Source organism: Chinchilla lanigera, unplaced genomic scaffold (genome assembly GCF_000276665.1).
Source record: "Chinchilla lanigera isolate Chin_1 unplaced genomic scaffold, ChiLan1.0 scaffold00056, whole genome shotgun sequence".
Taxonomy (NCBI): Eukaryota; Metazoa; Chordata; class Mammalia; order Rodentia; family Chinchillidae; genus Chinchilla; species Chinchilla lanigera.
In genome coordinates this window covers 13772788-13792201 of record NW_004955457.1, presented here as the reverse complement: position 1 = coordinate 13792201, position 19414 = coordinate 13772788, and the positions used below count along the sequence as shown (strand labels likewise).

General features: G+C 36.8%; 1 protein-coding gene across 3 annotated transcripts in view; it reads left to right on the top strand.

The window, feature by feature from the left end:
* Window positions 1–19414, top strand: part of Ank2 (ankyrin 2, neuronal) — a 313838-nt gene that overhangs the window by 146226 nt on the left and 148198 nt on the right. For all 3 annotated transcript variants that reach the window (XM_005397083.2, XM_005397085.2, XM_013520726.1), the window contains exons 3-4: window positions 3337–3435; window positions 5353–5451. In XM_005397083.2, coding sequence (XP_005397140.1) covers window positions 3337–3435; window positions 5353–5451 — 198 coding nt within the window. The remainder of the gene's footprint in view (window positions 1–3336; window positions 3436–5352; window positions 5452–19414) is intronic.

The following is a 19414-nucleotide window of genomic DNA, read 5'->3' as shown; positions in this document are numbered from 1 at the left end:
CAGCTGCCCTAGTTTATATCCTAGGATGTAGAACTACTGAGTTACTTATTTAAGCTTCTAAACTTCTCAAGTTGACACAGTGTATCAGTCATTACAATTACATTTAATCATCACCTTAAAATCCTCTTACCCTATGGTTACACTGTTTTCTCTTCATTGTTCCAAGAGTAGGCTTACCATTGCAATATAGATTACATCTAGTTACATCTATTACTATCTATTATTGAAGAGACTGGATGTTGGGTAATTAGATCAGAAAGAAACTTTCAAGTATAGTGCTTTCCTTGATCTGGTAGTAAGATTGAAAGATAATTTTTATATTTTTAATAATTTGTAAATAGGTAATGTGATTAATATCATTTGAACTTAGGGCTTATAAAATTCCATCTTTTAAAAGTTTTTATTCTACTGTTGATTCACTTACTAAATTTTCTAGGAATATAATAATAAATGTGAAAAATTCCTTATTTCTTAACACTTAGGATCAGTAAATGTACAAAAACCATAATACAACCTCATAGGTCATCCAAAATTAAATGCAGATAAGTAACCATGACTATATTTTGTGAGGAAAAATATTACTTTATTTCAGTTAAATATGTAAGTTTGAATGCTTTCCATATCAAAATCACTAAGTATGACATGCATGGTGACTGCATATACAAAATTTATCATATAGCAATTACATTTATATGGGATTCTTCTTATAGATCTACTTTCAAACTTTATTTCAGTTCATATATATAAAGATCATTTGAGTAATATTTTAAATTAGTTTTTCTTTTATGCTCATAAAATAGTTTTGTTCTTTTTGCTGTATTTCATTGACACATAACAGCTGTACATATTTATGGGATGTGATATGTTTTAATACATATGTAGGTTGTGCAGTGTTTAACTAGGATAACTACCACGTTCATTACTTCAGTTTGTATTTATTATTTCTTTGCTGTGAGAGCACTCAAAATCCTCTCTTGTGACTGTTTAAAATATTTAATACATGTTGTTTAATGTAGTCATAAGAGTGAGAGCATGTGTATTTGTATTTCTAGTAAGCTAATAAGCCTTGCTTACTTCACTTAACATAATGTCCTGAAGGTTCAGCACTGTTAGCACAAATGAATGACAGGGCTTTTTTCCTTATTATGAGAGAATAATGTATCTATTCATCCATTGATGAACACGCAGATTGTGTCTGTTTCTTAGCCATTGTGGATAAGGCCATAATAAATATGTGGGTGCAGGTATCTCTTCTGCATACTGATCTTATTTCCTTTGGATGTACACCCTATAGTGGGATTGGAGCATATATAGAAGTTCTACTTTATGTTTTTTGAGGACCTTACTAACTTACATTCCCACCAACAGTGTGTAAGGCTTTCTTTTTCCTACATGCTCACCAAAACTTTTTTGTTTTCTTGATAACTGTCATTTGGTTTAGAGTAAGGTAATATTTTATTGTGATTTTGATTTCCATTTCCCTGATAATTAATGATCTTGAGCATTTTTCATGCATCTGCTATTCACTTATATGCCTTTTTTTGAGAAATGCCTATTCACTATTTTGTTTTTTTCTCTGTTTAGTTTTTTATATATTTTGAATATTAACTTTCTGTCAGATATCTAGTTTGGAAATACTTTCTCACATTCTTCAGGTTGCCATTTTACTCTGTTGATTGTTTCCTTTGCTGTGCAGAAGCTTTTTTTTTTTTTTTTTGGTTTTTCTCCGGTACCGGGAACCGAACTCATGACCTTGCGCTTGCCAGGCAGGCACTTTGCCGCTGAGCTAAATTCCCAGCCCCTACTGTGCAGAAGCTTTTTAATATGCTGTGATTATATCTGTCTACTTTTGCTTTCCATGCATATGTCTTTGAGGATTTATCAAATATATCTGTGCCGAGACCAATGTCATGAAGTATTTCTGCTATACTTTCTTCTAATACTTTTATATTTTTGTCTTTAATCTATTTCAGTTGACTTTTCTAAGCAATGAAAGCCCATAGGTGTCATTTCATTTTTCTGCACATATCTATCTAGTTCTCTTGGCACTGCTTATTGAAAAGGCTGTCTGTCTTGGTTACTTTTCTCTCATTGCTGAGACAAAATGCCTGACACTCAAAATTAAAGAAGGAAAGGTTTATTTAGCTCACAGTTTGTGGAAATTTCGGTCCATAATCAGCTGGCTCCAAGGCAGGGTGGCAGGGCACAGGGGCAACAGTCCAAGGTGGCAGAAGACAGCAAAAGCAGTAAGAGCACAATGGGAAGCAAGCTCTTTTCCTCCCTTATATTGTATATCGGCTACCTACCCACACCCACACCACCTCCGTACCCTCCTCTTCCACAAGCTGAGGATATTTACAAAGTAAGGAGCCTGGCTCCCTGCTCAATCACTTAGTTGAACTTTTACACTTCTCAAATTGACACAATGCATAACATCCTAGAGCAGTAAGGGCATATCCTTTTCACCCCAGGATGTAGAACTGCTGAGTTGCTTAGTTAAACTTCTAGACTCCTCCAGTTGACATAATGTATTCGCCATAACACTGTCCTTTCCTAAACGTGTATTCTTGTCACTTCTGTTGACAATCAGTTAGGTGTAAATGTCATTATATCTGAGCTCCTTAGTGTGTTCCATATGTCTGTGTGTCTGTTTTTATGCTCTTTTTGTTACTATAATTTTATAATCTGTTTGAACTCAGGTACTGTGAGTTCTTCAGCTTTGATTTTTTTAAGATTGCTTTGACTATTTTAGATCTTCTGTAGTTTCATATACATTTTAGGGTTTTTGTATTTTTCTGGAGAAAAGCTCATATTTTGATAGGGTGTGTATTGAATTTATAGTTCATTTTAGGTAGTGTGGGCTAACAGGTTTTTCCGTGCTCTGGGGACTAGTTTTCAAGGGAATTATAGTACTATCTCAGATTATAAATTTAAGATTTTGCTTAAAAAGGTTACTCAGGGACATAGCACTAAATATATTTTTAATTATGGTGTTGTCATTAAAGAGTACATTACCTTAAAATTGTCTTATGTTGTAGTCACTTTAGAAGGATATTCCTCTTGCATTTGTTAAAAGTACAATTTATTTAATGTTCTGTACATTTCAGAAACTGGACAGAATTTTAACTTTAGCCAGCACAATAAAAGATACAGAATTGTCCACTGTATCTTCTCACTAGAAAAGTATTTAGATATTTCTTAAAGAAAAAGAATTTGTTGAAATGAAGTTGTCAAATTAATGTTTAAAAGAGAGCGATGAGAGCGTGTGTAGTCCCTGGTCCGTCCCCTCTCCCTGTCTATTACGGCCCTTCTAAGACCTTGCTGTTCTTCTCTCAGAATGGACTCAACGCACTCCATCTGGCTGCCAAGGAAGGCCATGTGGGCCTGGTGCAGGAGCTGCTGGGAAGAGGCTCTGCTGTGGATTCTGCCACCAAGGTAATGTTCTTCCTGCCCACATGATTTTCCATAGAAAGAAGAAATTGATTGAAAGCTTTTTTTCAGTCGTGTATTCCAGGGCTTTGCTGGACACCAAAATTTTTAACCACACAGAACTAAAACTGAAACCCCTCCACCAAACTTTACAGAGTTTGCATTGTTTTAAGTACTTACTAGACAGCAGATGGAAGAAATTCGTAAACCTAGTTTTTAATACACTGTTTTTCTTCTGATAATTTCCTAAGGTCAATTCATTTTTAATCAAAAAATTGATATGATAACTTTTCCATGGAAAATTAATAAATATTTTTATGTTTCAGTTAAATTGATAAAAAATTTTAATATATTCATTCTTCTTGGTACGAGAATTTAGAATATTTTTTACCCAAATGGAAAAGAGCTTTTTGGTAATTGAATTACTAGGGTAAGATTACCTATTATTACTCTTATGTGTGTTTGTAAAGAACTTAGATTCATTTGTAAAAGAATATACAACATGCTTGGTATAACCATAGACTATTGCTCCCTTATTGATGTTGCTTTTGATACAATGTATTTGAATTTATTTGAGATTCATTTAATAAACCAGAGACTTTTTAGAAAAGTCACCAGTACATTGGCTCTAACACAGTAGCCAGTCAGTACCAAGTCTTCTGATCAGGGCTGGAGTGGCATGATGTGTAGGAGAAGTAGAGGGAAGTTAGATATTCAAGCCTGTGGCTGGGAAATTAATCTCATTTAGGAGTTTGTGAAAGAGAGTTTGTGAATACATTAGAAATATTGTCTATTGACCTGGATTTCTAGCATCTCCATGTGTAATTACCAAAATATATCATTTGTCTTACTTGTAATACAATGAAGAGAAACTCTAGGGGAAATGTAAAGACAAAAGCTAACAAATCACTCTCTGGTAATTCCAAATAAGTTAAAATGTGAGTTTACTTTATGCTGTAACTTCTTTGCTTAGAACATAAAGAGAGAAGAAATATTTTAATTAATGTTTCTCTTGAGAACATCAAGTAATTGTTGAACACGAGTGTATAAAATAATGATGTGAATATAGATCAAATCCTTTGTCTCCTCTGAGTTGCCCCCATTAATATCAATGTATTCATTCATTAAGTCAACCACTTTTTAGTTGCTTAAATGTTTATTATTGTTCTTGGTTTTCCTCTCCTTTAAACTCCAGAACTAGAATCTGAACCCTATGCCTTAGAATTTACATATTTCTGTTTATTTTTCATTTTTTTTTTGCTTATTTTAATCATATCACAAATAGTTTTTAATCTGTTGGCTTATGTTTTATTTTTGCAGAAGCTTTAAATCATTTTTTAATGGTGGTTGTGAATGGTAAATATGATGTAGCAAATGGTAAAAATCATTGGTAAGGTTATGACTGATATAAAATTTATTTCTTCATTCCCAAAATATTTTGAGCAACAACCACATGGCTCTGTCGACAGAAGACAACTCTGAGCAAAGACAGCTTCTCTGTCACTGGGAATTTGTAGGTTTATTTGAAAGGGGAATTAAACTTGATGTTTCAGTAAACTTTTGTAAAGTTAATATTCCCTTGCAGTAGGACTTCTGGTTCCTATGAATTCCATGAGGTCTTGTCACTTATACACATTCATGCATACATATTCCAGATGGTTTGATTCACAACTCAAATTCCTATGTTCTTAACACTAGACCAGAATTATGAAAGATACTCAAAGATAATGCAAAGAAATACATTATATGAGGTGACTATTTTGTCGATAGTTTTAAAAATCTCTTATGTGGTTAGCTGCTATCTTCATGAAATGATATAGTTGAATCAGTTGAAATATCAGCAAAGTTTAAAAATGCCCGCACAGTTTGATTCTACAAAATTGGAAAACCTCTAACACTTTCTGTTTTGTTTCTCCAAAGCAGAAGGGAAATACTGCCCTTCATATTGCATCCTTGGCTGGACAAGCAGAAGTTGTCAAAGTCCTTGTTAAGGAAGGAGCCAATATTAACGCACAGTCCCAGGTAGGAAGTTTCGATTTTCTCCATGCATTTAAGTTAGAATGGTTACCTGAAGTGGACTTCATGGGTGTAGTGAGCTGCTTAGAAGACAAGTTTAATATAAATGCTTCTCTTACTTATTTCAGCCAAATTATTTTATTAACTCATGCAATTGTATTTATTATTTTTTGGTAAATCATATCTCCTTTGTAATGTATCTGAACACTTCACAGTGTAAGTCTATCATCTTTAAGTATTTAAAAAAAGAATATTAAGTGATTTTTTCAGATAGCAGTGACATCTGTGAGATATGAATTATTCATGCAAGTTCTGTATTGCTCTATGGAAGTATTTTTTCTCCTTAAATTTTAATTAAATTTCAAAAATGCCCAAAAGTTAACATTATAGAGGGGAAGGCTACTGTAAAGTAATAATCACATCATTTTGCACCCCAGATGTGGGTTTTACTAAAACACTAAAGCAAACAGGCAAATTCCACCCCATGTCCTATGACACACCTAATAACAGGTAGGAAATTAAAATGCATGGTTTTAATGAAATCAAAGAAAAATTTAAGAAGCAATTATTTAATGAAAATTATGCCATAAACTTGATTCTTGTATTTTCCCTAGTAGAGAGAGGAAGAATATTTTGCCGGAAGCTTTTCTCTTGATATCAATAATGTGTATAAGAATTAAGGTCCTCATCTTTCTAATAAAATCTATTTCTTTAGCATGCGTGAGACCCTGGGTTCAGTTTTCAGCATCAAAACAATGACAACAACTATTCCTTCCAATTCTTGGGGTTTTGTCTTCGGCCTTTCTTGTCACACAGGCTACGGTGGGTGGCTGTTGGCAAAGTCCGCCTGCTTCCTCTGTGCATTCTTTGGGGTACACTCATCCGGTTGCCTTTGTGGTAAAACATCTGTCACCTATCTGTTCACTCCTTCATCACATGCGTGACCGTGGCTCTGACTGTGCACAGAGCAGAAGTTCCAGACCCAGCGTTACTAAAGGTGAAGGTAGAATCCCCCCAATTTTCTTGCATTTGGTCATAGGGTAAAATCTAATGAGATTATGGTGAATAAGACATTATCCATTTTCACCGTGGTGATACCGTGCTGCCTTAATGAGTCACCTTTCCTTTTCTTTACTACCCAAACCTTTAGTTAAATGCACACGATTATGCTAATATGAATTGAAAATATGCCTTAGTCTAAAACTTTTAACTAAAATTAAAAAAAATCTGGTACTATCTATAAGGAACACTTGTATGTTCTCTAAGGTATTGGTGATAAAGGACTCTACAAAATCTACTGCTCCAAAGTAAAGGGCACAAGCTTGTCTTTAGGGCAACAGCCTACCTTTTTGCTTTAGTGCAAAGATTTTCAAACCTTCACTGGCATCATAGTCACCTGCAGGGTCACATAAAACACATTTCTAGGCCCCACCCTAGCGTTTCTGAGGTAGAACCTGAGATTTTTATTTTGCACAAGTTCTCAGGTAGTGCTGATGCTGGAGGTTGGGGGCTGCACTTGGAGAATGACTGCTTTACAGAATGCAAGAGAAAACTGTGTGAGAGGTATTGCAGTACGTTCACTAAGTATAGCTTAGGCTGAATCAGTAGTGCACTTCCAGAAGCTGGTTAAGCTCAGTTGCTCATGGGTGGTTTCCCTTCCTTTGATAAGAAAGTCACAAACACACTGGTGCCATTAATACCTATAAAAAGCCAGGTTATAGTTCTCAAAATGACTAGTTGGACAAAGTGATGTCATAAAATTGGACAGATGGCAAACTCTGCAAAGTAAATACTTATTAAAAGCTATGATATCACTTATTACACTGTGGTTATTGAAAATTTACATGCTTTGGAGACTACTCAAAGAATAAGTTAAAACTATGTTATCTATAATTTGCTTTCCAGTCAATGAGCCTTTTCTTTATGGTTATAATCATGCCAGATTATAACAGATGGTAAAAGGTTTAGACCATTATTGAGATTAAAATAATCCTTCCTTGTGCTATCTACTGTTAGCTCAATTTAAGAGTTATGTGGTCAGGAATCCTGACAGATTGCTTCAAGTTGATTTTTATATCGCGAGAAAGCTTTTGAGTGAGAAAAACTAATAAAGTTTGAAAGTGTTTTTGTAAATGCCTAAGTCATTTGAAAAGGCCTATGACACTATTTGCTGTATTGTCACTTTTTTTTTGGTACTGGGAATCGAACTCAGGACCTTGTGCTTGCCCTTTAGGTGCTTATGCCTCTGAGCTATATCTCTGGCCCTTGTGCTGTCTTTAGTTAATTATCATTATTAGTTGACAAAATTTGCTATTGTATGAAATACATTAAAATTCCATGATTATAATTAAAATAGTTCTATAAGTGTGTTTATTATTTTGCCATTGTGTGTGAGTTAACTGCAGAATGTATGGTTTTAGGGCCATTGAGGGCTGATATAAGTCTTTTCACATATTTGATTCCCCTTAGTCCTATATTATTTAGATATGGATTTCTTTATGTGACAGACGTTCACCTAGGGGATGAGGGGGACATGCTCATGGCAGGTAGGCAGTCACACTTTCGAGAACCACAAAAAGAATGTAGCAATTTCAAATGTACAACGTAACTTCTGAATTTTGTATTCAAATTATCTCTACTTCTATGTCTTTCTAAGAACAAAATCTGAGGCACCAAGATGTAGAATAGTCTGAAATTATTATAGTAACATTGGTGGCTACATAGTACTTTGCATAGAACCAACATCTGAGTTTCTTGGAAATGGATCACTATGGTTAGTTTCTTAGTAAAAAAGCAAACAAGACTGAGATGTTCAAAGGAGTAAATATTCAGGAAAAGTTTTGGAGTTCATAACTCATGGAAAAACACAACCTTGTGGATTTCTCTGCCTGCTCTGCACAAATTATGAGATATCTCCATATGTGTTAAAGAGAAATACTACTCAGCGAGAGCTGTTAAAACACAATAAGGAAGGCTAACTCAGGAGCACTGTGGTAGGTATGGAGATCGTTACGACAGGGTCCTGCATTGGAAGAGAGAGGTTGGGCTTGATACTGAATGGAGAATGATAAAGTGAGAATTTGTGTCCCAAAGCAGTGCAGGGTTGGTGGGAAGAAAATCACTAGGAGGAAACACGAGGGCTAAGCAGATTCTGGCTACACCAACTGCCTGGATTGAAGATAGGCCAGGGTGATGAGACAGGACCTGGGGGATGGTGGAGGAGGAGGAGCCTGCTCAGATACTGAGGAGGGGCTTCTCCTAAAACTAGATTTTATTAGGCAGTGCGCAAACAGACTTAGGAGAAGGTGCAGAACCTTGACTAAAGTTTCTCCAGGCGAAGAATCTTGATCCTTTGTCACATGACCCAGTGCCCGTTTTAATTCAAGAGCAGCTCCTGGACACTGTCAGGATTGATTTACATATTTTAAGGAAATTATGTTTACTTAAGCTTCTGTGTTCTGCAGCGCTAGCAGTGTTTAGCAGCTAGGAAGCTAGTTGTCAGTGTGATCTCAGGAATCACTAACCATGTAGTTCTCTGGCTTGGTTCTTTGGTCTCTTGGAGTCAGATTGTGGAGATTTCAGTTCAGACCTCAAGGAAACCTGTCTCTGTTGGGACTGAGAAACACAGGAGAGTGCACTGAGGAATGTTATTTTCTTTGAAAGACAGTTGTTTACTTCCTGATAATACAGGCACTTCAGAAAACTTCTAGTAGGCATCTTAACATCCTTTGTTTATTTATTTTTTGAGCGCACTGGGAATCGAACTCATGATCTCAGGCTTGCCAGGCAAGTGCTTATGCCACTGAGCTATATCCCCAGCCCCCTTAGCATCCTTTAAACAGTCCTACATGAGTGATGCTGGAATGCTTTTTATCTGTCTGTAAGGGACATTTCTTTGGTTACTTATGTAACCTGTAAAACTATTAGACTTGGATATGACTTAAGAAATTGTTCTTAGCCGGGCGTGGTGATACATGCTTGTGATCCCATACTGTGGGAGGCAGGATGATCATAATTTCTAGCCCAGTCTAACAATGTAGCAAGACCCTTTCTCAAAATAAAAAAATTAAAAATGAGGTGGGGATGTAGCTCAGTGTGACCGCCCTGGGTTTAATCTCCAGTACCACAGAAAAGTTCCTTATTCTATATTATTATCTTTTTTGGAGCTGGGAATTGAACTCAGGACCTCACACTTGCCAGGCAGGTGCTGTGCTACTGAGCTATATTTCCGGACCCCTCTATATTATTATCAAAGAAATTATAATTCAAAAAAAATTTAAAAATATTCTCAGTCATGAGTTCCTTCAAATGTTTGAGATAATTTTTGTTTACTTTTTGCCTGTTGATATTGCTTATCTCCGGCTTGTTTTTTAAAAAAAAATGTATATCTATAATTTCTCCCAGATAATAAACTTCTTTGGAGCAGATTTTTGTTTCCTCACACTTCTTTGTAGTTTCAGGATTTTGCAAAATACCTTGCAGGTATATATGATTAGAAGCTCAACATATGGATGTGGACTCTCCTGTGTAAGGATTAGCTTTGTTGCTTGTCCCAGTCAGTCCTGACATTGGGCATCAACGTAGTAATTAATACAAGTAATACTGTGGCCAGGCAGGCACTGTCGCTGGTATGTGTATCATCTCTTCTGAGCTGCATTTACTGCCATTGCTGATGATAAACTGAGACTCAGCTTTGTCCTTTCTCTCATTCTTCATCCCAGACAACGTTCCTTCTCCTGTCTCCTAGAACTAGTCCATCTTCCTGCCAGCTCTCAAAGAACAATTTAAAACTTCTCTTTTCTTCTGACCCAAGCCCGATTCAGATCCCAAGAAGCTCAATGTCCTGAAGTAGAATTTATACAAAAGTTTAAGGTAGAAAATTTTCATCTAATATTTTTTAGGAACTGTGAACGCTGTAGCTCTGCAAAATGCTCAAAACACAAGAGATTTTGCTGTGCTGCACACAGATCTGGCATTAGCATTCTCCCTTTTTAATTTTCTCTACTGCAAATGTGATTTTTAGTTCTCATAAGAGTGTCTTTTCCTTTGGTTCTGTATTATAGTCTCTAAATAGGCATCAATGAAATCATGATCACTGGTCTGCAGCAAAGTTGCCCTGAGCCTATCTATTTGTACTTTTGTTTTTTCACAGGAAGCTGGTTTATGTTACTTACCTTTTTCCATGATTAAAAAATAAGATACAGGGCCAGAAGTATAGGTCAGTGGTAGCGCAGTTGTCTAGTGTTTACAAGGCTCTGTTCCAGTCCCCAGTACCACAAATGAATAAATGAGTGAATAAATTTAAAAAGTAATGTACTTCCTCTGTTCAGACAGCAGGAGCCTAAGCAAAGTTATGGAGGAGGGACAGGGCAGCTTTCTGTCATTTGAGGAACTGTCATTCTCCTAGCAGAAGGAAAGGGCTAGAACCTCCCAAGGGCCTCCTTAAGAAGTTTGCATCCAGGGAGCTCATTTTGTATTGGAACAAGCTGTAAGTGCTGCAAAACAACAGCCTAATGATAATGATAATGGTGATGATGATACTATCTTTCATTCAGACTTATTTTTATTTGGTCCTTTATCTTATTCCATCTATATAATACAAGGACCAGCAATAATTATTCTCAGTTTATAGATAGAGATATTTAAAGCACAAGTAGGAAAATCAGTCACATCATGGTGAAGCCTTGGTCATTTGGTATGGGCACTTTTCTCCCAAATAACCCCAAGCATACTTCACTGTTTCCCATTAAAGTGTTTGATACCTTCTACCTCCTCAAGGAAATTCCCAAACTCCACTTGTTTCCACAAGAGCCAGGTTCTCGTGGTCGACTCCATAAATTATCTTGCAGTCTAAGGCTCAGGAACTGGGATCTGAAAAGTGTCCCATAAAAGCTTGGCAACTAGTAAAGGAGCCCTGTGAGATTTAATACATGATCTGTGCTTTACTTGATTCCCATTCTCTTTCACTCTTTATCCAAACAATTTCTAACACGTCTAAGACTTAACATATGTATAATTTCTGAGGTGTATTTTGATGTCCTCTTTCAATTCATTTTTCATATCTACTTCTACAGTTTCCTCTTTCTTGGAATGTCATAAGGACTTAGAGCTTTTTTCCCTCTTTTTATCATAATGGAAAGTGAGTTCAAATAAGATGCTCTCATTTGATATTCTTGATATCATAATTGAGTGAAAATGTATTTCTGTTTTTTCTTGCTTTTATTTACCTGTTTTACGGTCAGTGCTTTTTTCTTCCAGTGCTAGAAACTGGATGTTGAAAGGCTTTTCTACTTGTAACTCAAACATAAGTAGTATTCTGTTAGCTTTCAGATTTTCTAGACCATGACCACTAATCTCAGTTGCACAATTCTATCCCCATTGGTTACACCCCCGGAATTTTGGAGTGCAGGCACCCACTACATGCAGTAACAAACGTCTTTCTTTTCAACTGCACCTTTCAATATTTTTCTCTTCATTAACCCTAACCCATCGTCACACTTTGAAGTGGACTGGGAAGGGGCAGAAAGCCTCAGAGCTAGTTGGCCAGCATGCTTGTGACCCGCAGTGTTTCCAGATGATCACGTGGTGTTGTGTCTTGTATTTAGATGCCTCATGCAGTGATAGGTGAGGCTTTTCAGAAGTGGTGGGATCTAGAGTGTGTGGTGCTGGGATCAAGGGTGTTTAGTTACTAAATCAGTCCACTGATTGGTTTGGCACAGTTCTGGGTAGGATTAAGGGTGTCAGTGCTTCTCCTGCCCTAAGGCTAGTAGCCTGCATAAAATATAAGGGACAGAAAGAGAGCTAATGTGCCTCACCTACCTGCTTGCCAAGGATCTCTGTGATGTCCCTCTGTGATGCCACTCAGCTTTGGACCAGCTGACTATGGACTGAAATCCCTACAAACTGTGAGCTAAATAAACCTTTCCTCCTTTAAATTTGGGCATTGGTTATTTGGTCTCAGCAGTGAGGAAACAATATGTGGTATCCTTGGCTCTTGAAGCATAAACTGGTAATGAAACAGTCTGTTTTATGTCTTTGTCTCTTTCCTTTTCAAACACACACACACACACACACACACACACACACTAAAATGGATCCATTGTTAGATTCCAGAGAAAGGTTTTATCTTCAAGTTTTTTTTTTTCCCCCAAAATATAGACTTATACAGATGGTTCTTTCTTAGTGAGGCCCAAATTTTTTTAAGTAGGTGTATTACTATTTATAGTATTAATACCCTGAGGTTCTGATGAGAACAGGGAATTGCATTTGACTGGGAATAAGAAAAAAATAAGGAGATGTATGGTACCCTTTTTACTCTGAAAAGCAGCCCATTGGGTCATTACAGCTTTGTGTTTCTCAGCACTCTGTGTTCAAGGAAATATGCTTTCTGCAATTCTCCATTTTTCAATATGCTCGATGAACAGAATTTAATCTGTGTAACCAGGATGCTTGATGAATTGTATTGATGTCTTTAAAATTTTTGCCTAGAGAGGCATTATTATCATTCTGTCTCCAACACTGAAATTACTACTCTGCTAAGCATACACACATACATAAGCATCTGAAGAGACATATGACAATATTTCCTTTCATAATAAAGCAACTTTTCAGCTTTTGAAGTACAATTAATACATATTGTCTTCATGTTCATTTATCTGTGGACAGATGGTAAGGAGAGGCTGAGTCCTAGTCATTTATTCTTGAAATTTGAATACATTTTGGCACACGTCATGAAATTTGAAACTCTTCAACAGATTTCCCATTTATTTATAACTTTGTCAGCCTATTCAAGGCCAATATAAATGTGCTGTTAAAGATGCTAAATTTCTAATCAGGTAGGGAGAGAAGTATTTGGTAAGGATGGCTTTACATTTCTACTATTAGACACAGAGCTCAAATTTCACATTGAGAGACCCTTCCCTTTTTCTCCTTCTGAGTTACGGTGAAGGTGAAAGCACCCAGTGGTAAGTGCTTAAAACAGCAGCATAGCATCTGCCTCTTCCTCAGGTCTCACAGCACCGGTGTACACTTCCCGACCACTAAGATGTGGTGAGGCCGTTAGGAAGCGAAGTCCACAAACAGGGCAAAAGTGTAAAAGTGCAGCACAAAATAAAACACAGTAGGAAGCTCATTTGCTCACTCACTCAGCAGATGTCTGTGTATCCAACAGGTGCATCAGGACTCTGAAAACATCAGCCAGTGCAGCTCAGAGAGCAACGTGGAGGGTGGCTGGGTGCCAGCCACATGGCTTGCAGACACTGCCATGGTGGTCGCTAGATGAGATGTCATGTGGGCTGGGAGTGGAGAAGAGGTGGTTTGACGGATGAAGAAAGGAAGGTGCTGTGAGAGAAGTCCTGTTTCAGAGCACTGATGCTGGCATACGGGAGGAGCCGAGCAGGTGGTGTGGAGCATGACTCCTGGGTTCCTCCCTGGCCTCCCATACAGGTGGTGATGCAAGCACTAATATAGACAACAGCTGGTCAGCACAGGCTTGGTTCTTATGTTTGGTAAAGAGGGTGGGCATTAGGAATTGTATCCTAAGGGCTTCTGACACATTGCAAGACCCCATTTTGAAAGGAAGTTGGGTCTGCAGATTTGAAGCTTGGTGAAGAATTGAAGATATTTAGGTATTGAAGATATTTGAAGATATCTTGAATTGAAGATATTTAGAATTGAAGATATTTACAGGCCATCTAAGGTAAATGTCTATCAAAGCATTTCACCCAAACGAGACTGTGAAGCCAGTGAGAGGTAGAAGAAGATCTAGGTTTTAGGGTCTGTGTTCACACTGAAGAAAACAAGACAGCAAAGAAAACATTATAATAGTTGTCCAGAGGACCCTGGATGCTTAACGTCAAGTAAATAAAAATTAGCAGGCTTGGAAAAATTAAAATAAGAGCTACTCAAGTTCTGTGAGATAACACTTGATTTAAACCTAGACTGGCTTCAGTTTTGCAGGGGTTAGGGGTGAGGGTCCTGAGTGGGGCAACTCGCTGTTGAATCTTGCTGACATCCCGCTGAGCCTGTGACTTTGGGCAAGTTACTCATCATTTCTATGCCTGTGATTACTTGTCTATAAAACAGGAAAGGAGTAGTTATCATTTCCTTAATTTGGAGTTAAGATTTAGAGTTGTGAGGATTAAAAACAATAATGTAATGTCTCATTCCTTAGAATTGTAAAGATTGAAAGCGTAGTGTCCTTATACAGTCTTTAGCACCCAGTGAGTACTCTGTTAGTGCCTCTCATTACTTTTGTTATTTTAATAGTCTAACTAAAGTATTCTACTGTCTTTGTGGGAGGCACTGGAGTACTTTTTACTGTGTGTGTAGGTTCTGAATTCCTATCTCTTGTTAGGCCTTTTGACTCTTAGGAATAAGAGGAAGAGAACACTTAAATTTGCATTTGTAAAGAAAGAATAGCATAAATAAGCAGAGATGAGAGACCAAAAATTACCCAACTGTATCTAAGACCTTCTAAACATAGGTTTGCAACTTCTACTCTGTGCAATTTTAATTGTCTAACCAAGAAAGGATGCTTGCTTCCATGCAAATGTGTGTCTGAATCTAGTAATAAACATTCCAACAGTCATAGATTTGTTCATTGCTTTTTTTATTTTATAACGCAGTAACATTTGATAGTTGGACCAAAGTGGTAGCCTTGCTTTCCTTTCTAATAATGTGTCATTGATTAATAATTAAATGTCTTGCTTCTGGAGCAAGTTTTCATGTGCTCCATGATCTGAGATGGATATTTGAATGTTCTTCCTATTTTCTGAGGTTGTTTGAAATTAGCACGCTCTTTGTGTTTTAATAGAAAATTGTGGGGCTGGTGATATAAACCAGCAGCACAGCCCCTGCCTGGCAAGCACAAGGTCCCGAGTTTGATCCCCAGTACCAAAAAAAGAAATTGTGGAAACTGCCCTGTGTTTTAACTGTTTTGAAGATGAATGTCTCATGGACGAACTGTTAAATATTTTGCTTTATTTTGGAGGTAGAAGTCCCTTACATTCCTCACATGTTAAACTCTTAACTAAACTATTATAGTTTAGAATTGGAAGAGGGTCTTAGTGACATCATGTCCTAACATTTTTTCTAGGAACCTGAAGTCTACTGAGGCAAAGTCTTTTACAAATTCGTAATTATCCCTGTCTATAAATGACTAATTAAATGATACTTATATTTTGAGGCTCTATTTATCTGCCTGCCTGATTCCTACCTATCTGCTGTTAGTCTGCCTTTCTTTACTTCACAAGTACACACAAATATAATCCTATTTTATCCAATCCAAACAGTGCAAAAGTATATGGAACAAAATGTATAATTCTCTTCTTACAACTCCTAGCATCCACAGGCTTCCTCAGAAGTAGACATTTTTTAAAGTTCCTTTCGATGCATTTAAATGCTCTTTATACTACCTTAATATAATCCATAAGCGATTATATATTTACTCTTCCCCAGTGGAATTAAAGCACAAGTGATTTATTTGTAGTGTTTTATTACACCTCAATATATAATTTGCATACAGATCAGGCATTGTGTTCCCCAATTTATGAAGAGGAAACAGAGTTACGGTAATTACCCATGGACCCAAAGTGATTTTGTTCATACCTCAAATGCTGATTAATTTTATAACTGATTTAAAAGATGAAAATTAGAATCTATAGTCTTAATTTTTAAAAGTTTTATATTTGGTATAATTCAAGTGACTCTTTTTCCAGTGCAATTCTAGAAATGATCCCTGACAATATAGCCTTTCCAGTGCAATTCTAAACCAAGTCTTTAGCATGTATTTCCTTTTTAACTGGAAAAAGATGCACTGTGCAATGTTGACTGAGCATGATAACTATAAATTCATATGCAGATACATTATGGTTAACTATAGCTACCCAGCTATCTGTGTAATAATTAGAATCCTCTGGTTATTCCTCTTCTTAAACTCATGAAAGACAAAAGAAATTTTTAAGACTTTTCCAGTGCTGTGATCACTTTTGATATTGTCTGAGATAAGCAGCTTAGTGAAATGGATAAGAGCATAGAATCTGAAGCTATGCTGTCAAAATCTAGAGTTCAAATCTGAACTCCTCTACTTTCCACCCATGTAACTGTGCCTTAGTGTCTTCATCTGTGAGAGGGGGTTATGATAATAGCATCCTGGGCAATTTAACAGCCGGCACAACAAAAGTATAGATATCCATCTCTTAGAGATATTTACATCTTCATCTAATGGATAGACGAAGATTTTTATCTTGGTGCTGAAAAGAGAAATCTAACTTACAAAAATTGTTTAACCAAACATCGTTTTTGAAAATCACTCTCAGGGGATAATTCTAAACGGGAAAATTCTAAACAGAGTTTCAGTAATATATTACTAGTATATTTTAGGTAGGACAAGGTATCAGTGACACTAAATTCAAATTTGAAGGTGTAGAGAAACAAATTAAAATTGCTATTTTCAAAATGCCCTGTGTACTCAATCTATACAAGTTAGTTTTCTTTAAAGTTCTTTGTGACACCACTGTTTGGGCAGATGCTTCGTATATGGAAAAGTACCTCAAAACTAAGTCTTGAGAAGAATTAATTGGTAGTCCTTTTGATATAAGGGAAAGAAATTCCCAACCTGAAAGATATCTGGGACAAGTTTGTGTTCTCTAAAATTGAAGAACGAATTTTAGGAACAATGGAGGTTAAGAGCAGAATATATTTATGGGGGAAAGAAAGTTTCTGTCCAAGAGAGGGCTAGAAGGAGACCTGAGTGGGCTGCCAAGGAACCTGCCTTTTCTAGGGATTTTCATAACTTTTTTGGGGGGTGGGGGGGAGTCTTTTTGAGGCAGGGTCTTGCTATGCAGTTCAGGGTGGCCTTGAGCTCATTTTGTAGCTCAGGTTGGTCTCAAACTCCCAACAATCCTCCTGCCTCAGCCTCCCAAGTGCTGGTATTACACGCGTGTGCCATCATGCCTGGCTAGGGATTTTTATAGAGCGAAATCATGAGGTGAGGTGGGTCCAAGGTGAGAAACACGGAAACTCGCTAGGTGGGCATGAGGTGGGACAAAACTATGGTCAGCCAATAAGATTACAGACATAATTGTTAAGGTGAAAGTGATTAAATTGGGATCAAATGGGTGAGTGAGTTACGTAGCAAGTGTGTTTAAATACAGAACAGGGGCCTTTCCTGTAGGGGGTTGGGTTAGGGACTCTTCCTGGTTTTTTCAGGGTGATTGATATCTGTTTAGAATATCAATTCTTGATGTCCATCCCTAGGGAGATATGTGGGTGCATTTGTTTTATCTTTTATCTTGAGGTCTGGCCCACAGTGCAAGTGCCTGTCTCTCCTGCAGTTGTAAGGTATCTTGTCTTCCATACTGGCTCCTTCCAGGGCCTGGCCCTGTCTGATTGCCTATAATATTTCTGTATACCTCAGCTGCCTACAACACTTTCATGGGTTACAGTAGCTCTCCATTATAATGTCAAATTCTATCCAGAATTTATTATATTAAATTACATATTTAGTAGATTATTTAAATTTTAATAATATATTTAAAATTACCTACATAAGGTATGCTACTAACCCAGGAAATATTCCAAAATCTACTGCAAACATCAATATTATCGTCATAACCAGTATTAAGGAGAGAATTCTTGTGACACTGTGTAGCACCGCACTCAAGTCCCAGTCAGTGCAATATAAAGAGAAATAGAAATGTGAATGGGGGAGGAAAAGACAAAAATATTATTATACATAAAAGATAGGATTCTGTATATACACAATCCCAACACTCTAGAAGTTATTAAAATATTTTCATGTTTTTAATTTATGAAGAGCCCACTTCCTGCACCGCTCTATACCACACATCGCAGAGCTGTCCTCTCGTGGTACTTGGCTAAGATTTTCTTCAGTATAAGGGCAGGAATGAATTATTCCCTAAACTGTTAATACTAAAACGAAGTATAAGTCTCACATTTGGGAGCCATCGGAGTGAACGGGAGACTCTCGGGCGCTGTCTGAACACAACGTGGTACAATCTTTTACATCGTAACTCTGCAAACGAAATGACATACCAAACTGAGGAAGTAGCGGGAAACATAGGCGATATAATAAAAGCTTTGCTTGGCACTGAAACACAAAACAAGAAAAGTGTATCTGTTCAGCGCAGGGCAAAATAAGGACATTACGAAGTGGAGGTGAACACAGAAACAGACAAATTCCACTCCACTTGTAAGTAAGAGAGAAAAGACAATGCAGTAATGTTTAATTAACCTAGGAATACTCCATGCAACAAGGTGGCCTTCATGCAAGACTTTAGGGGTCCAGTTGTTAAGAACCATACTCTGTCACCACTTGTGTGACCTTGAGCTTGTTACTTAACCTCTCAATAACTCCATTTATCTGTAGTATTTAGTAGGATAGTAATATTTAGTACACAGAGTTGATAAAAAATTTAAATGAGGTAATAGATCTGAAGTGCTTAGAAAAGTACATGTAATGATCACAATATAAATGGGAGCTACTCTTCTAATTATTAGACCTACTTGTATCTATTTAAACTATTGAAGAAGAGGTAATTCATGGTTTGAAGCTGAGGACAATCTTGTATGTTATTTTGGCTAATTGTCCCTTGGTATTGAGAGACCATTATTACTTAGGGGTGAGGTAGAGAAAAAATTGTACTAAAGTTTTATTTTTCATTTTCAACAACATATAACTTTTCCTTGGCATAACATAGTTTTGGAACACAAGGCATGAAGTAGGATGGTTAGAAAGAGCACTTGGTATACAAGCAGAGAAGAAAATGAAAATGAAAGTATTCGCTGAATGCATACCGGACACCAAGCAATCCTATATACTGGGGCTGCCACAGGCAGTCCCAGCCTTATTAATTTTTGGTAATTAAAACAACCAATCTAAGAGTCACCACTTTTTAATGTGTTATTTTTAATCTAATAATTTTTCTATTTCTACTGTTTTATCACA